The sequence below is a fragment of the Pygocentrus nattereri genome, chromosome 14 (genome assembly GCF_015220715.1).
Source record: "Pygocentrus nattereri isolate fPygNat1 chromosome 14, fPygNat1.pri, whole genome shotgun sequence".
NCBI lineage: Eukaryota > Metazoa > Chordata > Actinopteri > Characiformes > Serrasalmidae > Pygocentrus > Pygocentrus nattereri.
This window is the reverse complement of record NC_051224.1, coordinates 9,267,778-9,292,508: the sequence shown is the minus strand read 5'-3', so window position 1 is coordinate 9,292,508 and position 24,731 is coordinate 9,267,778. Positions and strand designations below refer to the sequence as shown.

Genomic DNA, 24,731 nt, shown 5'->3' with positions numbered 1-24,731 from the left:
CCACTGTTACATAACCAACACTTCCAGAATACACTCTTGTAGAATTACTCAATCCTCAATTCAGGTTGAGCAGCAACAGAATAATTTAGTGACACTAAACTAACAGGTTGTGTTGCATAAATGTGTAATTAAAGCAGTGTTCCCCTGATTCTGGAGACACACTGTCCTGCACATTGTAGATTTCCATGCGTTCACACATCCACTCTAATGAAGTAATGGGCTGTTAATGAGCTAATTAGTTGGATTAGGTGTGTGTTAGGTGCAGGAAAAACATTAAATATACAGAACAGTGAGAAACACTGCATTATAGAGAAGCCCCAAAATGTATTTGGACACTTACCACTTGACCAGTGCTTCTAAATTATTCTACAAAACAATCATTTTAGAAAAACACTTTTTAGCACAACATCAAACTCAATTAAAGAAATCCTGGAGAGTATCCGAAATGGAAACTGTCTAGACAGCCTAGAGCTGTTATTCTTACAACAGCGTTGAACGATGAGATCGTGAACAAAGCAAAGGTGTTTTGTACTTGCTCAAGCAATGACGATCTAAAACACACAGGTCCAAACACGTTTTAGGGCCACTGTACGTCAGGTATCTGAACCCATTTAAACCTGGTATTAAAAAGTAAACATCTAAACAACAGTGATTATACAATTATCAGCTGCCTCTTGTGTGTTTATACTTATATTTTGTAATATACTTGTTTTTGCTTCTTATAACTGACTGAAGAAGGATGTCGAAAAATGTCTCATACCTGCAACAATTTTCAAGAAAAATTTAGAAAACAACAAAGCTATACTTCACAAAGTAGAGTTTATTTTCAATCTTTTGGAGTAGTCACAATGAAAATGAAACAAAAATGACACTAGTCAGAAGATTACTTTCATTTTGGAACTAGATATAAAATGTAGACGACGTTTTTTTTGGTCAGGTACAAATAATGTCCATCTCCCTGAAACAGGACAAAGCAACCATTAAGATGTTAAGATGTTATGAATAATTGATGGAAACTCCACCACTGTTCAACTCAAGCTGTCCACTGAGGTTCCTGGATGTTCTGAGTCACAGCCGCACGGCACTGCATACAAGGCCGCAAAGCCCTTTTCCATGACCTGCTGATAAACATGTCAATCACCTGGCATCGGTCATTACGCAGGGGGTGGGGACGGTAGACTTGGAGGTAGAAATTTCCATGACATCTTCCTCGTCTGAGCTCTCTTCACTGGAAATGCGGCCCCTGTTTTCAACCCCGTTTGTCCCTACCGCTTTCCCCGCCTGCCTATTTGCACTTTTGGAGGTACTGATGCTCTCCTCTTCCTCTTCTTCATCACTGTCTGGTGCTTTGTTTTCATCATCATCATCATCATCATCATCTTTTTCTTCTTCCTGCTGTTGGGCTGCATGGGTAGTGTTCGCCTGCTCAGACTGCTTGTCTAATATAAATATGCCCTGAGGACTGGCGTCCATCTCTTCCCCTTGTAGCTCCCCACTGCAGAAGACAAAGCACAATATTAATTATCTGTTAATTAATACTAAGAGTTTTTTACAGTCTACTCATTAAAAATATATCATTCAACGACATTTATCATATTTAGTGTCAGTTTAATACCTCATCACAAACTGGCTGTTTTCAAGCTAAAAGATGAAGAATAAAAAGGAATAAGCTACTAATGTTAGCCGAGGCAACTTACCTTTACCATTTGTCTGTTTATTTAAGAGACCAACTGCCTTTCTCTGTTTAAATTTCAAGCCACACTATCTACTATGGCTCCCTGTGGTCCCTATGTGCTTTTACTTTAAATCAGGAATGGCACAATGCTGAGTGGCACAAGCGCTGAGAAACTGAACATTTGCGTGTGGACGATGAATATCAGCTCTGGTGGGTACCTTCATTAAGGTTTTCAATTTCTGGACACTGTACAATGCGGCATGCCCGTTTTTTGTCCAACTGTCCTCTGATCAAAGCTAGGCATCTGAGTGCATCCTACCAGTGACAGTGGTTTTATCAGATTTAAATTTTAATATATCTGAACATTATTTTTTTCAACTTTATTGAACACTGTATTGAAATCATTACACCTTTATTCTACACAGATTCAAGTAATGCCCAGCTCATGCCATTTTCTACCTGCTCAGCAATAAAAGTATGTAACTGTCTAAAAGACTAACAGCCTTTCTCGGTTTAAATTTTAAAACCCTGCTTTTTATTATAGCTTTCCATGGACACAATAAGCCTTTACTTTAAACCAGGAATAGCAAAATGCTGAGGGGCACAATGTGGTGGGTTAAGAAACGGAACATTTGCAGGTGGATGAATATCGGCTCTGGTGTGTACCGAGGTTTTGAATTTCTGGACACTGCACAATGCGGCACGTCCATTGTGGGGTGTCTTTAAAGCCCAGTCACCTTTAGTTTAACTGTACTCTGACAGGATGCACCCAGATGCCTAGTTTTGTTCACCGTGGTTTCCACGACAGATGGCAAATGAGAGCCCCTCAGATTAAATTTTTCAAAATCTAAACAAACATTCATTTTTTAGATTGTTTGCAAAACTGTACAGAAATCATTATACATTTATTCTATACAGATCTAAGTAATGCCCAACTCATGCCATTTTCTACATGGTTAGAGATAATGGCATGCAACAGTCACTGGGATAGTTCCCTGCTTGTCATTAGGGTGGTACCCTCAAGGGTACATCTCAGTACCTTTAGTTAGGGAACATAACTGTACCATAGTCCACTGACATTATATTTGTGAAGTTGTACTGACTCCACAAACCCTGTCTCGTCTCCAGGCTTTTTTTTGGTTATTGTTCTGTTTTAAAACATCAGGTTTATGAAAAGGTAGAAATACATACTTTGCCACTGGGAAAAACATAACCGGACCTTATAACAACTGTTGTACTTTTGAGGGAACATTTACATTGTTTGGACCTTGATGAACAAAACAACAACAAAAAAAAATTATCTGCACAGAACCTTTATTTCTAACAGCGTACAACTGGAAAGACTGGAAAGATTTTTATTTATTTACTTATTCTTAAAACGTCACACTTCACTTGGCATGTGCATATCACTGCCATCATCCATAAAACGTGATGGAAAAGGATAAAATGTCTTCACGTCCTTTTAAGTACAGGTGTGTCACACTGATGACAGATATGGGTCACCTACGGATTACTTAGAAATGAGTACTGTCAAAGATCGAATTTGAGCAAAAAAAAAGTAAAAATTAGAAGTGAGAATTTTTTTAAATAATACATGGGATTGTTATATTACAAATAATATAAAAAAAAACAAGACCACAAAAGTAATTTATTCAACCTGGCACTTGGTTAAACAGGTTGTGTCTAGTACATGATACTGCAACCACAAAGCTTCATTGTTCCCACACAAAAGCTGTCTGAAGCAGCAACGTGAACCAATGTTTAACCCCTGTTGAAGAAAACGGCGTTCATGCGTCCTTGAAAATTAAACCTCTCTTACGCAGTGGAATGAAGTCTACGTGCAGAAGCACTTTAGACTCCTCGGTGGCCTTTAGTTGACATCCGGAATGTCAGTCTTTTAATCTCTGCTTCAAACAAAGCTATGTCTAGCATGGTGCTCCATGTTGATAAAACAGGGATTGGCTTGAGAGATAAACACTGTGGTGAAAGTAAAAAAATCTATTATGCCAATCCAATTTATAGTTAACCCTCAAAACACTATGATGTAAATAATCAAAGTTTTTTAAAAAATAAATCTGATCACAGTTATTACCTGTTTGAATGAGGACACAAGCTAACTTGCTCTGGCTTTCACTACAGCCTAGCCTAGATATTGGCTTTAATAAAACAACTACACTTGAAAATGTATTACGTTTTTTTTAATGTGCTTTTCACAGACACATACAGATGACAGCGGAGAGATGCACTGCCACAGGATTTTATATGGGTTAAAAGCTTTACTAGACACTGTGTCCTGTTTTAATTTTACCCGTCACATACTGGTAAACCCTGATCTGTACATAATGTTTTCAGATTTCTCTCAATACCTCATAAGTCACGTTGGGTTAACATGTGGAAAATCTGCGTTACTGCCATTCAGGTTTAGGAACTGAAGAACAAGTCTTAATCTAATTCGTGGCATGACAGATTCTCTGCCTAGAGCCTGCAATATGAATTTTGAGCTCCAATATTGCTCACAGTTTGACCAACAAAACTATCAAGGTTATATTCATTAATAGTCATTCTAATTCAATGAATTCAAAAGGAAATAGTTTGGTCTACACCAGTAAATCCTAGAAAAATCACTGCCAGAAGAATCAGATCCATCAAACAGTTCTTGCCACTTACATAATGTAGCCAGCATAATGGAGTCAGTCAAAGGACATAGGCAATCGGCAACATTTTAGGGGTTAAAAACTTTCTTGAAAAACTTAAAACTTGAAAAGGTTACCTGTCTTTGGCTCCAGTGACTCGCATTTTCTGCCACATGTAATCCAAGAACATTGAGGATTGGAGCAGACGGGTGATCCTCTGCACGTGTCTCTCTGCAAGGCAAAGTCAGAACAATCTGTCAGCATCAGTTAGTAATGCTGTTCCTCTAAAGGCATAAAAATCACTGTTTTCAAGATCCAGCATTATGCATTACCATCTATACTACACGCTTAAGTGGTTTATCAGAGCCTACTTAAGGAACTAGTAGCAGTTTGTTTGCTGTACATTACAGGGATTCACCATGGGTTACACCTGGCTACAAAAATAGTGATACTTTTTTTTTTCCAGATTCAAAAGAAAAGCAGATGAAGCACAATTCATTGCTTTTATTAACTTAAGAGCACAGAGCTGCAAATGTGCCGGTTGCATATGCATGCAGAATTAGGTCAGAAATTATATTAGTAATTTTATTATTACAATACATGTTGGCAATGTTGCTGTCAGATTAAAACCTCCAAAATGGAACTTTACAGGGCAATGAAAAAACGTTATTAACTTGTAACAGATGTTGATGTAATTGTGATGCAAATTATGGACCTTTTCCATCAGTCAGTTCATGAAATTCTAACACCGTGCAAACAGTAACTGGAGTTTTCAAGTTACGCAAAAAATGGTAAATGACAAAAAGGCATTCAGTCAAATCTGACTGTAAAATGAACGCAAACAAATTTCACCAGCAGTTTTGTTATTCACCAGTTCCATGGTTGGTATCCGTATGATTAAATTAATGCCTGTAAATTTGAGAATAACCATTAAATGACCTGAAATATTATTTATTTGCAGTTAACTAATCAAAACCATTATAAGTGTGTAGTATCTACAATACCACTAGGAAGAATAAAAGTTGAAAATAACACAGTGGAGATTTATATACAGGGGGTCCTCGGGTTACGAAGTTTGCGTTTATGTTTATGACGCAAAACCACTTAAGTCGAAACAAGGCTTTATGTATAATTCATTTTTACATGACCATTCCCAACCTCTCTTTATTCCTTAGGAATTAACAGGCTGTTTATATTACTGTTATTTTAAGACTGATATGTAAATGAGCACTTTTTTGAACTAGCATAATTTCAGCTATGTTTACAAACTGCATCAAACTTTTTTGTTTAAAAAAGTGAGAAACCATTTTCCAAAATATGGACCCTTTAAAACCACCCCTGCTGTAAATTATAGAAAAGAAAAAGAAAAAGAAAAACAAACAAAAAAAAACAAAAAACTGCCCAGACCAGGACAGTGTTGAAGTGCAGACCAATGCATGATCATAAATGGACACCCATCCATACATATATAAAACACACACTGACCAGTGTAAGGGATGAGGCCCTCCAGATGAGTACGCGCTCCCTGAAACTGGAGTAGATCATCAGGGCTCAGGTGGGTCAGCAGGACCTGCAGCACTGCTTGAGCATCCAGACAGCTTCGAGCATTTGTGTTCCACACAGCACAGTATCGCAACACAGACTCTACACACATGAAAAAAACCCAACACATCCATATTAGGCTAGGCTTATATACCTCGTACTAAAGCTCCTATTACTGCAATTCCTACAACGTACAAACTATCTTGCGTTAATACAGTGACTGAAAGTTGTTTTGTCTCTAGATATTCAAAAAACAAAATCAAAGAAATTTTTCTAGATTTAGTCAGAGAGCGCTGCGGGGGGTCATCCCTACCTCAGGCCCATTAGACTGTACAGTGAAACAATCTATCGCCATCGGAGGTACTGACCTGCAATAATCTAATAATCTAATTATTTTTGGAGTTAAATATCAACATCAGCCTGCTAGCTCACCTGCTACAACTCACACACATAACTGTCACATTTCTTTTAAATCAGGACTACATCAATTTTAATTATACATAAATATTCACTTTCTTTATTTTACCCTCCTTTAACCTTTCCCTTTTTCTTCTTTTCCTCATCTTTCTCTTTCATCCCCTCTTCTGTCGTTTCTTTCTTCATGTAGCGTCTTTTATTTCTTTTTTTTCACTTGTCTCTCTTTTATATTTTTCTTTCTGGTTTCTTCAATTTCCATCCATCCATCCATCATCGTTGACCGCTAGTCCAGACAGGGTCGCGGCAGCAGTTGGGAGAGCAGAGAATCCCAGATGAAACCCAGATGGTTTCTTCAATTTATTATTCTTTTTCTTTCTATTTTGCATTTGTTTTATTTTTCTGTTTGTTTTTTCCATTCCCCTTTCTTTTCTTTCTATTTTGTATTTCTTTCCTCTTTTCTTACTGCGTCTTCCTTTTCTATCTTTTCCCTTACAACTTTTCAATTTTTCCTAACTTTTCTTTATTTTTTCTTCTGTTTCTATATATTTCTTCATTTTGTTTTTTCTATTTATTCTTTTTTTTCTTTCAATTTGGAACTCCATGTCATCTTTTATTTATTTCTTTGCACTATTTTCCCTTTTCTATCTTTTTTCTCGTTTTTCTTTTCTTTATTTTTATATTTTTCTATATGTTTATTTTTTCCCATTACTATAGTTGTTTCTTCATTTAGCTTCTTTCCTTTTTCCTTTCCAGTTGTAATTTTGCTCTTTTTTTTCTGTCTTTCTTGTCTCTTGTCTTTTAACTCATCCTTTCTTTCATCCGAACTTAGCCAGTGTAATATTAGAAATTTGAACACAGTTGCTGATGCCTAAAGCTCACCTTTCTGGTCCTGCCGGAGCCTAAGCAGAGTCTTCTCCAGCTGTTGCGGACCCTCCTCATCCTGCCGGATTTCTGCCAAGGGAGTGATTAAAGACCACCATCAGCATCATCATTTCACAGGCTCGGTGTCCCTGACATTAAAACTACATTATACTTCTCAATCTGAAATACAGCAGATGTACTAAACTGCATTAGTGAGCAGAAATAAGCTCACTATTTAAAAATGTGAAAATCATAATTATGAGGAGACATGTAATCTGTGAACTGCCCATTTAAAATATACAATTCACAACAGAACTTATTTCCTGCTCAGGTAAAGTATTTTTCATACTGAAAAGATCATTGTCAACACAAAACTTCAGGCCAAACTTTCCAGACGTTTCTCTTTCCACTTGTGACAGAAGAAACTTCACTGTACTTCACACTGTATTTCATTTCATTGTATCTGGCTATGACTCACTGTCAATAGGATCATTGTTAAGGTGTCAACAGACAGAAAATGAATGATGAATCCCCCTTTATGTCGACCAGTCATCAGGAAAAGAGTAATTGTCTATCAGTTTAGAAAGCCAATCACCAAAAGTATTTCATTTCAACAGCCAGCCTTAAAGGAAACGTTTCCTGAACCTTTGGTGATATTGCTTGTAAAAGGAAACTTGAAAAGACAAACATCATTGAAAAAATGATCCATGACTAACAGATTAGTCAGACTGGGTGAACCACAAAAATCCAACACAGACAAATTAAGATCATCAATTATAGTGAACATCCAAAAAGTCTCACAATACTGCTAAAGCAAGCTTCCACCACACACCAGCTCAGGCTGTTACTTCTTATATAAAAACTTTCTAGAAAACTTTCTTGCCTTTTTTAATAGATGAAATGAGCAACAAAGAATATGGAAAAAATGTATACTCTGTAATTGAGCACTGAAATCTGTGACAAAGCTATGAGGTTTCCTTTCCTCAGGCAATGCACACCCTAAATTCGTTTTTGACATTACACTTCCACTCCACTCTTCTTCTGGGGAAAGCATAACCTACTCGGAATGAGATTCAAGTTGGTTGCTTGACCTGTTTGGCTGGTCACTGTCTACTGCAGAAAACTTCCAAAAATGCCAACAGCACTAAAAGAAGCCCAGTTCCGGCATCTGTCAAACGGATACTCTTTGGCAGTTTGTCAGTCTGAATTAGTAGTTTGATGTGCTGATGCCAGTACCTTTGATTACTTTGAGGACAGTGTGAGGCTGGTCCAGAGAGATGGCGATACCCAGAGCCTTCAGGTATTTCTTCTCATGAAGCAGATTGGACAACTCCTGCTTCCTGAAATGAGGAGTTATATCATTCAGAGCCATGCTAATTGCACTAGGCATTTAGAACAAGTACAAGGCATGAAGGTAAAGGAGTTGCTCCAGTTTTTACCCTCAAAACTAAGTTATATGAGCTTTAAATGAGATTTTGCAGATTTCTTAAGATCATATCTTTATGTAAAACAAAATGGGTACCTTTTCCTCTGCTGGACTGCAATAAATGCAGAAAAAACATGTACTGGGACACACAACTTCTGACTTGTGCTATAACAATTTCTCTATGGCTGGGCAACCACCTGTAGATAAAGGCTAATCAACTAATTTGACCACTTTAGGCTTGTACAGTAATAGTTGCATACAGTGGGCAACAAAGACAACTGCAGATAATTACAATTATTTATATGGCAATTGTCAGCTAAATTTTTACAATAGTAACAGGCATATTCATTTTTCCCCAACATAGGGACTGTGAACATATATGTACAGTAATTAAAGTAAGATTTTATGCTGTAAAAATCTTTGTGATATCAGACAGTATGCCTTTCCTTTCTTCATTTGTGGTTTCTACTGTCCTTTTAAAACAATCCTGTGATATTTCTAAAACAGACAACCACAAAAGAAGAAAGGTGTGCTACACTGGACACGTTGTATGTGTTCAAATATATCTGTCTTCTAAGAACATGTTTGTGCCACTTGCGCTTTTACCAAAATAGGGCAAAATTATTGTTGGCATTTGTTCTTCAGTATTGTTCAGTTCTGTAAATGCATTGTATCGTTGTGAAATACTTAACACCCAATCCCAGCCCAGTAAAAGTGTATGGCTTGGTTTCACAGATGAACCCATCAGACTGTTATTACAGTAAAACAAGAATGACTTTGACCAGTCCAACTCTTAAGATGCACCTAACATTGCGACGCTTTTGGGCATCCAGACAGGCACTTAAAATAAACCTGGTGTAATGCTGAGAGATAAGCAAGCATTGTTGACAATTTAGGACATGAAATCTTATGGAAATATGTTAACAGGGTAAGAAATATGAGTATATCGTTGCTGTCAGCATACCGCCCACCACACAAAAAAATAAATAAATAAATAAATAAATAAAATTATATATATATATATATATAGATAGACACACACACACACACACACACACACATACCAAAACTGTTTGGAATAAAATCTCTTAACTCTTAATTTACATTAAAAGTAAAGAAAGTTTTTGCTTTCTGTAAAGATCCTATTTTGGAGACAAATGTTTTCCTTTGGACAGTGACAATATGTAGAGCAAACCTACTTTAAGATCTGGTCCTCCTGCTTCGCCTGCAACTCTACTAGCTCCTCCTCTGAGATGTCCTGGAAGAAGATAAAGAAAAAAACAGAAAGAAAAAGAATGAATGAATCTGTAAAGGCTTCAGGGTCATCCTTTTCCACACTATGTATTGAGATCTGGACCACCCTGCTCTGCAAAGACAAGTAACTGCAAAAAGTAATGAATAGCTAGTTGGGCCTTGATTTGAACAAGTAGAATTAAGTTTTAGCGCAATGTAGCATTTCTTCAGAGCAATGATTTGGCTAAAAATAGAGCAATTTTTTACGTTTCCCAAAATATATTTGATGATCCAAGAAAAGTTTGGTGTGGTCTGATGTTTTCTTCTGTTGTTTTATAATGGAGCCATGAGGTTAAGAACAGCAATTAGGATAGAACTGTGTACTAAGTAATCCAGGTACCATGTTTATGAAATGTACATTTGCTTGAAATTGGTATAGGACACCTTTAAACCATCAACCCTTAATACACCTGAACATGTGAAAGCACTATTTCCTTTTTTAATCATTAAATGGAGGACTCTCTACACAGGACACATCACTGATGATTAGCGCTGGAGGAAAAAGTCACATTTCCCCCCCCAATAAATGTTTCAATATATATAAAAAATGAAAAAGAAAAACTAGAACTATTCTCAATGGAGTTACGGACCACTCTAGCAATGGAAATGGTGGACAAAAGCCAGTTAAGAAAGGCAGCAGTTAAATATTTTGGCTAGGGCTGCACAATATGGACAAAACATAGTGCAGTTACATTATGCTTTGCAGTACCTTAAAACATGTTTAGACTGGCCAGTCAGTAAGTGGACAGAGACATTTGCATCTGTCTATGATATCAGTCCTGAAATGTCAGATGTCTCAATAAAAATAAAGAAACAACACACTGTGCAGCCCTATTGGTCACTGAAGCAAAAGTGCCTTACTCGTTTTTGTTCAACCATTAGAGTAGGACGCCACTAAACAGACTGACCTTCCAGATCGCGATGTTGGAGTCAGCAGATCCAGTTACCATCAGATCATCTTTGCTGCTGCCATGAAGAGCCCACACTTTATCCTGGTGAGCATCAAAGGTTTTAACGCACTCATTGGTCTTAATAGTCCACAGCTTCACCAGGCCATCAGATCCACTAGAGACAGACAGCAAGATAGAGGGAGATAGAAAGAGAAAGAAAGATTGTGGAAAAAAATAAATAAATATTCAATATATCAATGCTGATTATTAAACTTCAGCTAGCTGCTTAGTCTCTTAAATGCCCAGAACCCCTCACTCCTAGACAGGTGACCACACAACCAGGAGCAAAAGTTACTTTGGTAACTTAGCTTGTCAGAAGATTATAACGGTAGTGAACTGCTTTAATCAATGTAGATCTTGCACTTGTTTGTTAATTCTTGTTGACTTAATAGTCAAATGTCATTTCAGCATTGGATCTGTTAGTCTTTCATTTGAATAACAACATTATGTAAATTGATTGCTAACAATAGTTGACTCTCAGTATTGGCTACTCATCACATCTCCAAGAACACCCCATCAAGTGTGCACATATATACAATTATCTCATACAGACGCACAGCATATATTTTTATATATATGTATAAAATCTATGTGCATAAATCCTTAGATGCATATAATCATGCACTTTGTGGTCATGCACAACTACTCCTTGTAATTGGTGCTTTATGCCCTGAACAGTGCCACTTCCTGCCCCCTAGTTGGGTGTACACCACAGTGACCATGCTGCACAGAAATGTATCTATAACTTGAGAGTAACTCAGTCAGTTTGTATTGCTTTCCAAGTAGTTAATAAATAAGAAGATTTATGGATGTAAAAGCTTCAGAATTTCAGAGGGTGGCTTCCTTCAAACACACGCACATTTACATCAAGAGAGCTTTTGTTTGCCACCAATAATAGAACTGGCACACTTCTCTAAAAGCTTCATGATACAAGTAGATATGTTAAAAATAAGCACAGATGCGAGATATAAACAGTAACGGAAATCACTTGTTGAACACTACAATGGAAGTGAGATAAGGAATCTTTATATAGCTCTTAACACTCAACTACCCAGGATACAGTGTTCCACTGTAAGATAAAATAAGAGGAAGGGTGTGGCCTACCCAGAAACTAGCTGCGTTCCTCGACTGACAAAAATGATCTTTAGCACGGATGCATCATGTCCTTCAAAGGTCTGGAGAAGGATGAAAAGAAAAGAAAAAAAATTTACCATTACACAGTTAATGTTAAAAAGCTACAAATATACCTCATACACTTTTTTTTACTTTTCAGCAACTGCTTTCTTATTTATTCTTCACATGTTTCCTCTATGTGAAGTACCTTTAGGCAACTGAAGTCGTGTAAGCCCCACAGCTTGACTGAGCCATCAGCAGAGGCAGTGGCCAAGACTTGGTCCACAGGGGAGAACTGGACACACCAGATGCCTCGGCGGTGTCCCCGGAAAACTCCAAGCAGACTCATATCTGTCAGGGACCACAGCTTAGCTGTGCGATCCTGAGAGCCAGATGCCAGGACTTTATCATTGGGTGAGATGGCAACGCTGTTCACATCCTGAAGAAAAAAGGGTGGGGGTTGTAAGAAAGGAAGGATTAACGTGAATGAATAAAGAGCAAACAAAATATTCATTCTTTCAATACACCTTGCTCTGAAGGAAATGACACCTGAAACCATTTCCTTTTTGCATCTTCCTGAAAGCAAAACCCGAATGGGCCTAACGAGGTCTCTGGAATCCCATTGAGTCATATCAAAAAGACTGCTTATGAGAATGACTGACCTTGTCGTGGGCTTTCTCAGTGATCCGTGTAACAAGCTGGGCTGGTTCTTCGCCCACAGCAGGAAGATCATCAGGAAGATCCCATACTTTAATAGTGCAGTCCTGACTGCCTGATGCCAGGAAGGCCTTCTTTAACCTTAAAAGGATGTAAGAGAGAAGTGTCACCTCAGGACTGCTTATCAGAACTCATGGAAAGCCACAGGATTGCGTAGGCCAGTTTTCCCGGAATCTCTGATTCCACTAATCAGCTATTTAACAGGTCTTTACAGAGTTTGCACAGGTTGGTTGACAGTGAAAACTGTGCAGCGCTGCTGCCTGTTAACTTCTGAGATACGGGAAAACTAATAGACAAGCCGGTTTTATTAGATCCTCAAGTTCTACAACTGAATCATCACCATGCAATGTTAATATTTTACCGATTACTACAACATATTATAAAATAGTACACGAGTACACATAAAATACAAAAGTTAAATTCACACCAAAACTGAACACAGTTCAGCTTGAAATGTAATCAACAGCTATAATGTTTCCACTATGCAATACTTCAAAGTATATGCCTCACTGAAATGGAATCATAACAGTGAGCACAGTGAAGCACAATTCACCCAACATTGCACTAAACAGTGTCAGGTGGAAAATTTGCCAAAATGAAAAGTGGAAGATTGATTTAATTGATTGAAGTTTTTTGAAGTACTGTATGGTGGAAAGTAATATACTGTGTATCGATTATATTTCAATGTGGATTATATTTAATTCTCACAAAAAAAAAAAAAGATCATTTTGTCTTTAAAATGCAAATCCTCATGCACTGGTTTACAGTGTAGAACTTTATCTAGGCTTGATTGATCTTCCACTTTTCATTTTGGCAAGTTTTCCACCTGACACCTGTGAAAACAATGTAATATAGTTTCGCTTTTGGGCATGTAGTGTCAGATGCTCAGCAACATAACTCAGCGAGTGGTTCAGGCAGTATTTCCAGGATTACAACAGTGCTATTTGCAAATGAGAGACTTTATAATGTTTATAATATATGGACTCAGATGTGACCTCATGACGAAACAAGAGTCCTCATGTGCCATTTTCAAAATCTGTTTTAAAATTTTAATACATAGTTTCCCCAGCTTTAGCTGTTGCGTCTCACCTGGAACAGGAAATGGAGCCCACGGCATTGGAGTGGCCATGTCCCTGAGCCACACAGTGTACATGACCAGTCTCGGGGTCCATCCTCCACACTCGAAGAGACTTATCCTGCACAAAACACATTACACTTGCATATTCTGAGAGGAACCATCTTCCAATACAGTTACATAAATAAACATTTACTACAGAACTGACGTCGTCAGTTTAATCTCATTGCTGTCTATTGGTGTGACCAGGGATGAGCAGTACCGGAATACCTGTAACACCACTACATGATCAGTACACAAAAGAAAGGTTATTGTATTACTCTACAATAACAGGGAAAAAACCCCAGAATACATTAGAAAAAAACAGACCATTAGCATGACTGCTTTAACTGTAAAGACTTTTTGCCAGTGTTTGTGTCTATAAGTTATATTTGTCTGTTAAATGCAGATTTTGGCATGACCTGTAGCCGATCTCACCCCCTGCACACTCACAATATCCCAACAACATCTTAGACATGTGAATATAAAGAAGGCAGCCCGGAGATTTTCACTTAATGGAATGCATGCACCTTGACAAAAACACACACAAGTCTGATACAGACTAAGCTAAGCTGATCACTCATGAAGCTGCCCACTAGAGAGGAGGTTGTTCAGTTCAATCATCCCTAAACTGAGTTTAGTAATGCTGAGATTAATAACTGGTTCATCACACCGAGTCTACTCTGGCTTCAGAACTTCAGAGTTTGTAAGGAAGCCATTTTCTGAATCCCTCTTTACAGCATGTGTTTGCACATAATGTGCTGCCTTTAAAATGTTTAATAAACAAGCATTCATGGTATTTCATTTAAAGATGGTCAACATTTTTTAATCTAATGCAACTGCATTTCCAACAGTCTTGTTTAGTTTTTCATTCACACAATACCATCTTACCTTGGCACAGCTTGCAAACATGGAAAGTTTTCTGAACACATCTAGAGACAAGACAGTGTCTACAAAACACACACAAAAAAAAGCCTTTAGAATTTGTCTCAACTGCAACTGTACTTGCATCTCAGTACCTTACACCTAGGTACACAGATCCATAGCTTATAGTAGTGCTGCCACCTAGTGGCTGTTATTTACCTGTGTGCCCATACAGAATTTGACAGCTGCTGGTGGCCAGCTCGAACACCTTGAGCTGTGAGCTGTTAGTGGCCACTACAATATGAGTGTCCTCTTTCCCCAGGAACCTCACATCCAGGATGTCATCACTGTAGCCCACAAACTTAACATAAATAAAGACATAAGCATCACACATCTTCATCATGACTCTCCAGCTAAAATCAGATTCTGTCTCTACTCTATTACATTGCCATTAGAACCTGATGTTCATTCACTTATATATTATTTTTTTCTCTGCAAAAACCTCAACCGAGAATTTTGGGTATTTAAGTGGCGACAAGTTAGAAATGGTTATAATCCACTATTATGTAATTGAATAAAGCATACACTCTTTTGTGAACGGCCCATATCATGGACAAATGTTCCCTCGTTGTTTTGAACTTAAATTTTTAAACGTAAAAAATGTCTGAATTTCACAACTGGTTAAGTAGGTTCTCCAGTTATATTTGTGTATTTAGAGTATCTTCATTAACAACCCCAAATTGCACCTAAATAATCAAACTGAGGTGAAATCTGACCTTCGATGATGTACTGAATCACTTCATAAGAACTATAATTCACATTCCTGATTAATGGCATACCAAATCTGTGCAACTGAGCTCTCAAACTGCATGGGACGGGGCAGTATGAGAGAAGTCCTAACCTGCTGCTGCACACTCAGCAAGGGCAGTTGGTACAGCAGAATGTTGTGTTCAGCAGTGATGGTAGCCAGACGGTTGGACAGAGGCAGGGGCAGGCAGTAGACCAGGCTGAGCGGGTCTCCATCAGTCTGCTCCGGGCTGGACACTGGAGCACTGGGCAGTGTTTGTGTGAACACACAGCGTGCTGTGCTCGACTCCCACACCCGGAGCACACCTACAGAGGACAACAAACCCATGAGTTAGTGCAATCACATGAGAAGATACTTCATAGATTAAACAAAAACAGAAGCTTTTAATCACTGACAAAACACTCCAAAAGGAACTGACCATGTCAATAACAGTATTCTCTCATACCCCATGTGTTATTCCCTGTAGAAATACTTTTTACAATCTTTATGTAGCCTTGTAAAAGACATTTAGCATACATCACTAAGGATTTTTGAACAACCAACTCACACAATTCACCCAATTTCAGGTTCCACCCAACAGTAAATCAGGCTAATCGGTCTTTGACAAACTCTCACTCGCTTGTAACTGTGAATGAAAGTCTTGCAACACTGTTGTTTTTGCATTCAAGCTAACCACATACACACACACACACACACACACACACACTTATATATATATATATATATATATATATATATATATATATATATATATATATATATATATATATATATATATATATATATATATATATATACAGTGGGTTGCAAAAGTATTCAGCCCCCTTGAACTTTTCAACCTTTTGCCACATTTCAGGCTTCAAACATAAAGATATGAAATTGTAATTTTTTGTGAAGAATCAACAACAAGTGGGACACAATTGTGAAGTGGAACGAAATTTATTGGATATTTTAAACTTTTTTTTAGAAATAAAAAACTGAAAAGTGGGGCGTGCAATATTATTCGGCCCCTTTACTTTCAGTGCAGCAAACTCAATCCAGAAGTTCAGTGAGGATCTCTGAATGATCCAATGTTGACCTAAATGACTGATGATGATAAATAGAATCCACCTGTGTGTAATCAAGTCTCCGTATAAATGCACCTGCTCTGTGATAGTCTCAGAGTTCTGTTTAAAGCGCAGAGAGCATCATGAAGACCAAGGAACACACCAGGCAGGTCCGAGATACTGTTGTGGAGAGGTTTAAAGCCGGATTTGGATAGAAAAAGATTTCCCAAGCTTTAAACATCTCAAGGAGCACTGTGCAAGCGATCATATTGAAATGGAAGGAGCATCAGACCACTGCAAATCTACCAAGACCCGGCCGTCCCTCTAAACTTTCAGCTCAAACAAGGAGAAGACTGATCATAGATGCAGCCAAGAGGCCCATGATCACTCTGGATGAACTGCAGAGATCTACAGCTGAGGTGGGAGACTTTGTCCATAGGACAACGATCAGTGGTACACTGCACAAATCTGGGCTTTATGGAAGAGTGGCAAGAAAAAGCCATTTCTCAAAGATATCCATAAAAAGTCTCATTTAATGTTTGCCACAAGCCACCTGACACACCAAACATGTGGAAGAAGGTGCTCTGGTCAGATGAAACCAAAATCGAACTTATGTTTGGCGTAAAAGCAATACAGCTCATCACCCTGAACACACCATCCCCACTGTCAAACATGGTGGTGGCAGCATCATGGTTTGGGCCTGCTTTTCTTCAGCAGGGACAGGGAAGATGGTTAATATTGATGGGAAGATGGATGGAGCCAAATACAGGACCATTCTGGAAGAAAACCTGTTGGAGTCTGCAAAAGACCTGAGACTGGGACGGAGATTTATCTTCCAACAAGACAATGATCCAAAACATAAAGCAACATCTACAATGGAATGGTTCACAAATAAACGTATTCAGGTGTTAGAATGGCCAAGTCAAAGTCCAGACCTGAATCCAATCGAGAATCTGTGGAAAGAGCTGAAAACTGCTGTTCACAAACGCTCTCCATCCAACTTCACTGAACTCGAGCTGTTTTGCAAGGAAGAATGGGCAAAAATTTCAGTCTCTCGATGTGCAAGACTGACAGAGACGTACCCCAAGCCACTTGCAGCTGTAATCACAGCAAAAGGTGGCGCTACAAAGTATTAAAGCAAGGGGGCTGAATAATATTGCACGCCCCACTTTTCAGTTTTTTATTTCTAAAAAAAGTTTAAAATATCCAACAAATTTCGTTCCACTTCACGATTGTGTCCCACTTGTTGTTGACTCTTCACAAAAAATGTCAATTTCATATCTTTATGTTTGAAGCCTGAAATGTGGCAAAAGGTTGAAAAGTTCAAGGGGGCTGAATACTTTTGCAACCCACTGTATATATATATGTACACATGATAGACCATTTCGTAAGACTGTCAATATCCACCACTCACCAACTACTCATATATTCCTGGCAACAATTCCCAATATTCCCCATTTAAGGGAAGTAATTACATGACCCTAATGTCTTAAAACACATTTTCATAATGTCACATTTTAGTCATTCCAGTTGTTATTTTAACACTATGAAACTGTCATGAATACTCTTATTATTGTTTCCCTAGAAAAACATCTACATGTATTAGGGCCCATTTTATGTAAATAATATGCAAATTAGGTACAAGTAGGCTTGTGCTTGATTTCACGCACTGAAAGCGATTCACAATTTGCACTCAAATCTCTGCTTCTTACATTAACTGAATGCAGAGTAGTTTGTATGTCACTTAAGGCAATCAAACCTGTGCTCTTTTTCAGATATTTATTGTGTTCAATTTATTTGACTGTGTGGTCCTGTAAGCAAAGGCCATGTGTATTTGCTGCATCAAGGCCTTGGAAGAAAGTTGTTCCTTTTTTTGTTGTCTTTTGTGATATTCCCATGTTTTACTGTTGGCCTGGTTTCTGATGCTCTGTAAAGTGACCTTTATCTCTGGAAAGATCCTATATTAACCTATTTGATGTAAGCCAGGGAACTAAACATCGTTATGTGGGTAAGTGCTATATAACAACACGCTTGCTTTAGAAGAATGGCTGCTGCGGTGCCTACCTTTACTGCCAGCAGTGATAAAGTGCAGGTCTTTACTTTTCACCCCAAGCTGAGAGTAGTCCTCATTTGCAGAGAGAATTACCACTCCCTCCACAGCCTTAACAAAGAAAACACATACATGTCCCTTATAAATGACAATTCTCCCATTTCCATTTTTATGTGATTTTCATTTATAGCACACTCAGAAGCTTAGGTTCAACATGTGGAATTCTGAAGTAGCACTGAAGGCAGTCTCACCTCATAGACAGGCACAGTCCTCTTTTCTTTCCTCTGTACCAGGTCCCATACTGTGCAGATTTTGTCACGTCCAGAGCTGAAATCAAACATAGCATGCCTTGGCTCAAACATTCATGCAGGGTAAAAAGGGGATGGACCCACAGGTCCATCAATGAATGAAATTCTAGCTGGAATGGTTTTACCAAAGCAGGTTCTGTGATGTAATCTGTATTTGTCAGTGGTGGACAGTAACTAAGTAAATGTAATTCATTACTTACTTAAGTAGGTTTTTGTGTATCTTTACTGAAATATTTAAACTTTGTGAAATTTCAAAGTCAAATATCTTACTTTTTACTCCACTACATTAAGCAAAATCTGTCGTTCCTTTTGTCTTATGTGCGTATAAAAACGTAACATGAAAATGAGAGCATGAAGGAAGCACACCAATCAGGGTACAGCACACTTTGTTTTGAGATTGTTTTGACCTGTTGGGACATGCAGACCTTGTACAAGCACACGGTTCAATGTCAGTGCAACAGCATAAAGGTTTGGGAGTGTCTATTCCAACAAAAATGATGGAACTAACCTAACTTTGTCTAAATAGACCACAATATAGAAATATGTACACATATGCAGTCATGACTGGCATGTCTTTTTTTCTGAATTTATACAAACACTATTTCATTTTAAAGGAAATTTGTTTTGGCTAGTTTATGTTTATGAACAGAGGCCTACAGATGCAATATAGTAAAGGAAACTCATTTGTGATCCTGAGTTTAAAACAAGTTTTTATTAAACTTAAACTTTTTCCAAACAAGCAGTTATTTCAGAGCCACTCAGTTCTACCTCATGGAAACTGCTTGCCTTCAGTGTTTTGTGCTTATGATAATTTTAACAGACATCAGTGACAAATTACTGACATTCTATAAAAGACTGGTTTACCAAGAGTGAAACTACAGCATTTTCACCGAAAATTAGTTAATGAAGCAGTCTTGTTACAAAAGCAATAATAGAACATTTGGCCACAGTTAATCTTTTAGTACTTTTACTTTCGATACTTAAGTACATTTGAAAGCAAATACTTTTGTACTTTTACTCAAGTGGAGGTCTAAAGGGAGGAACTTCTACTTTTAGTGGAGTAATATTTTACCTTGGGCAGCTCTACTTTAACTCAAGTGCATGATTTGTGTACTTCGTCCACCACTGGTATTTGTTTAGGGATTTGACTGACACACTCTGATAGGACCTGACTGTTTTTCACAAATTCCCAAAGAAAGCTCAGATTGAAGAGTTATAGCCCTTGCTCATGCACACAGAGCATTACATAAAAGGCATTACACATTTAAATAATAATAACACTTAACACAGCTGTATATTAGCAATATTACTATTACTGTGGAGGGTCCAGGTTTAAACAATTATTGAAGGCCATTCAATGCACAATTATTATGGCCAGACCTGTGAAATCTACAGATATTGCAGATTCATACTGGATTAAAAAATAAAGGCTATATCTTCTCACTCTTATTCACAACTACACTTTTCTCCCGATCACAAAGATCATTATCCCAAAACGTTCATGCTGTAGCTGCCATATACCTGATCAAAGTGTGGCCATCAGGGGAAAAGGCCAAGGAGGTGACAGCGCTGTAGTGGCTCTCCAGCACACAGATGCACTTGCTGGTGCGCAGGTCCCAAATGCGAATGGCACAGTCCAGAGAGGAGGAGAAAAGCTGCAGCAGGCTGATGTCTGGATGGAACTCAACCAAACTAAACAAGGCAAAAATGCAGAAATTGAGCACACAAGATCTAGAGCTTCACTTATTTAGAACTGAAAAACCTTTATTACAATGATTTCACGTTGCTTTATTTTCTGATTTGCATTAAAAAAAAGCCTAATTTGTGCCACAACTGAACACAATTTACCTTTAAATGTTATGAACGCACAGCTATAACACTTTTTACTGTGCAGCACTTCAAAACGCATTGGCCTGATGCAGACATGAGACTGAGTTTGATTGTGTTCTACTGCAGAGTGGCAAAAATACATACCTGTGTGTTGATTATACATCTATGTGGATTATATTCAATACCGACAATAATTCAGCATTTAGCAAATCCTCATGTTTTGTTTTTTATGCAAATAGTCAAGCGTCATGAAAACGGTGCAATAGAGGTATTGTTTTTGCCATATATTCTGCATGTCACTATAATAATTAATAATAATAATAATAATAATAATTTTATTTATATAGCTGGTGGCAGCTCAAAGTGCTTTACAGACAGGTAACACACTTATATTGCAGCTTTCCTCAGAGCAGTATTGCAAAACCCAATATCACCAAAACATTTACGCCTGTCTCGATCATGACATTTTAGCGAACGGTAAATTGCGATTTAAAGTGTAATTTTATTTTTGTTTGCAGTACACACATAAGTTAGCCGATTATCTATCGTACTTCCTAGCTGTCGATACTACGTATCTCTCAACTGACAAGAGATATAACTCCAACACAAAATAAGCACTATTGCCCAAGTTTCGTTGTTTCTGTAAGACCATGATGACTATACATTTGTCTTTATCCAAGTGATAAAAATGAGCTCAATTCACATGAGTTTGTTTACGATTTAATTGACCTGCTGTCTATTTAAATAACTGCAATCAGACAAGTATACAATAACTGTGACAGCTCCAATAATGATTAACATAAATCATGCTGCTCCAATCTACATGCAGGAATCTGACTGAAGATCACTTCTACTAAAAAAAATTCTCATTAGGGCAAGTCAAAACATGTCTCAGTCAAAAGAATTCATATTTTACTACTTACTGGACAACACCCGACGAGCCTTTCAGATTGTGTGTGCAGTACTGTTTCACTATATCCCACAGCTTTATAGTGCCATCACAACCCCCTAAAAAGACACGACCGAGAAATGATCACAACAGTGCAATAATCCTGATTAAGTTTTATATCTGGACACCACATTCATCACATCAGGTTGACTGTTCATTTCAAATTTTCATGAGCAGCATTTGGACATTTGAATACTTGGGTGTCCCACCTGTAGCTAGCAGAGTAGAGGTACTGTCGAAAGTCATGCTGGCCACAGGCACATTGTGAATGGCCCTCCAAGAGCGTGTGCACTTCTCCTGCTTCCAGTCCCACTGCTTTAGCAGCAGAGCCCTGCTGGCAGTGACCAGAATCTGCAAAAACACCAAAATTTCAAGGCCAGTACTTCATTGCTACTGAGTGACCAGAACTATTAAAACTTTACCAAGTAACATTTTAAAAATGTTTAAAGGTGCAAAGATTTCAACACAGTATCAAAGAATCTGGGAAAAAAAAAGCAAAATATCAAAATTTAAAATTGTGCTGATATGCCCCTGGTTCTCTTTGCCATCTTTCATGGAGACCGCCATCAGTGATCAAAACTAGGCATCTAGGTGCAGCCTATCAAAGAACAGTGTCTCAAACATCAGGCAGGATATTCATACCCAATTCATGATATATCTTCCTGTGAGGGAGGTTTCATAGATATTAAACACTTCAGACGTCTGGTTCCTATCACTACCACTGTGAATTATTTTAACGTAGTGAATTACTTTAGAATGGTGCATTTCACATCAAACCACTCTGGACGACTTTGTTTACATCTTCAATGATTTAATCAGGCAGAAGTTTAGAAAACTTGGTAGAATTCCACTTTAACATCCCCATCAAATGTTACGTGGTCACACGTATCCCTGACCACCTCTAATAGTAGTCTGAGTAAACAGAGATGCACTAGACCCTCTTCAGATCTGTACGCTGTCTGCTTAGAATGAGAACACCCAAGAGGTATATTAATAAGAGATGAAAGTGGCCTTAAAGTTCCAGTTTAGAGGGATTGTGCTGTTATCAGAAACTGTACATAAAAATATGTTTGTCTTTGTATATATATGTTGACAACAGATGCAAGCTAGAAATACCTCATCATCAGGACTGAGGGAAAACGAGGTGATATCCTCTTGGTCATCCTACACATAGAAAGACATTATGAACAGCAAGCCATGCAGACCAATAGATAAGAACATGCAGAAACATCGCTCCTTATTTAACCAAACTGAACACACTTACCTGCTCAATACTGTGAACAATTTTGCCATCAGAAATTTGCAACACGTTGACTCGTGGTCCACAGGTGCAGAAGATGTACTTTTCATCACGACTTATCTTCAGGATAACGAAAGCATAGGTGAGAAAAAAACTGAGGAACATCTTTTCTTGCAGTGTGAAAAGGTACAAACACACTGCACATCCTTTTAAAACTGGCTTAGGTCTAAAAATATTGAGCTACGCCTGGTTAAGGGAATGTCTGTGAAGGTTACCCTACTCCTGGAGGAGAAAAATACTGAATCTTAGTCAATATTTTGATTGTGTTATGCAAATACCTTATACATAAGTGTTGATGTACTCAGGCAATACCTGGACTAAATAGATTTAAGAGGGATGTTCATTTGTTGTGGACGTGAACACTCTGAAAACTTGATTTCTTTGTTAATTGATGAAGACCCTCATTAAGATGCTTTAAATTTGATCCTGTTTATTTATTTACCCTCCTAACTTTTGTTTTACTGTCTTTCACATTTCTGTATGCAATGTTTGCCTTGTGTCTGTACACTGACAAACATAATAATAATAATACTTAAATAAAAAAAAAAACTTTAAGTTTTATTTATATAAGTGAAGCAGAACTTACCTGTACTTTCCCTCCCTTGTAGAAGGGCTCGATTTTACTCGAGACAGCATAGCTAAAAGCATAAAATGAAGATTAGTGTCTAAACGTTTCCATCACAGTCTAATCTGGATCTGCGAGCATTTATTATCTAGTTCTCCAGAAACTGAAGCATGTCTGCAGCTCGGCTTACAGAACCTTATAATATCTGCCACCGGCCTGAGAAAACAGGTTGCCTTACTTCGTTTTGAACCGCAGGGTGTTGCCAGCCATGCCAGCCTTAAGTCCTCTTCCAACCTTTCCGCTGATGATCTTCTCTACAATGGAAATAAAATCCTAATATTCCTAATCATTCGAACACTTTCTCCTCATGCACGTACATGTGTTCAAGCGGGCGCCGCATAAATATGACGTCACTAGATCGGCGAGTCAATCGGAAAATGAATCGAATCTTCTACTCCAAACAAGCGAGAGTCGACTCCGAAGCTGCGGACTCGACTTCACACAGAGGCGCTCCGTGCGCGCCGAGAGTGAGACGTTCCGCTTTCGCTCGTTGTGTGCACAAAAACACACCCTTCCAGGTGTATTCACACAGACTGTCCGGCTGGTTTTCACTTTAGGCTAAAAAAAACGGAGCAAAATGTATAATATTTGTAAAATAAATGAAGGGAAAAGAAGAGAATCGGGTATAGTTTAGCCCCGGCTAGTCAGTTAAAGGGGAACTGCACCGAATCTACGTGACATGCGAGTCATTCCGTGGTTTATTGTGAAATGGTTCATTGTAAAGAAACCTACAGTGCTTTTTTCTTTACAGTGGTGGTGATAGGAACCAGACATGTCTACAACACAAATACTGCCATTTTATTTACCACCAGTGAACCTACACATGCCTTTTGAGCTTTTATATTTTATTTTTATATGTAACGCTAACGACGGTCAGTGTATTAGTTTGCTTTACAACCTGCATGAACCACTCTGTCATAAATGGATTCAAATAAATGGAATAAAGTACATTTAAGCCAAACTTCATCACAAACCTATCATAATACTACAGAGCCCTGATGGTGACATCCTGTATGATTAAAAAAAAAAAAAAAAAAAAAAAAAAAAAAAAAAAAAAAAAAAAAAGTAGGGGGCAGTCGTGGACTGGAGGTTAGGGAACTGGCCCTGTGACCAGAAGGTTGCCGGTTCGATCCCCAGCACTGACAGTCCATGACTGAGGTGTCCTTGAGCAAGACACCTAACCCCTAATTGCTTCCCTGGCGCCGTGGAT

General features: G+C 38.1%; 1 protein-coding gene across 1 annotated transcript; it reads right to left on the bottom strand.

Annotated features, from left to right (window-relative positions):
* Nucleotides 1-800: 800 nt before the first annotated feature.
* On the bottom strand, nt 801-23,854 carry tbl3 (transducin beta like 3). The gene is made up of 23 exons (XM_017684810.2): nt 23,700-23,854; nt 23,483-23,534; nt 22,861-22,956; nt 22,713-22,760; nt 21,806-21,947; nt 21,571-21,655; nt 20,339-20,509; nt 18,761-18,836; nt 18,524-18,620; nt 15,507-15,718; nt 14,825-14,966; nt 14,633-14,691; nt 13,717-13,823; nt 12,573-12,708; nt 12,119-12,349; nt 11,902-11,972; nt 10,756-10,912; nt 9,754-9,812; nt 8,365-8,468; nt 7,147-7,218; nt 5,794-5,952; nt 4,446-4,539; nt 801-1,495 (listed from the first exon to the last, which is right to left on the bottom strand). The coding sequence occupies exons 1-23, from the start codon at nt 23,729-23,731 to the stop codon at nt 1,138-1,140; spliced, it is 2,760 nt and encodes a 919-aa protein (XP_017540299.2). The 5' UTR covers nt 23,732-23,854; the 3' UTR covers nt 801-1,137.
* Nucleotides 23,855-24,731: the final 877 nt, after the last annotated feature.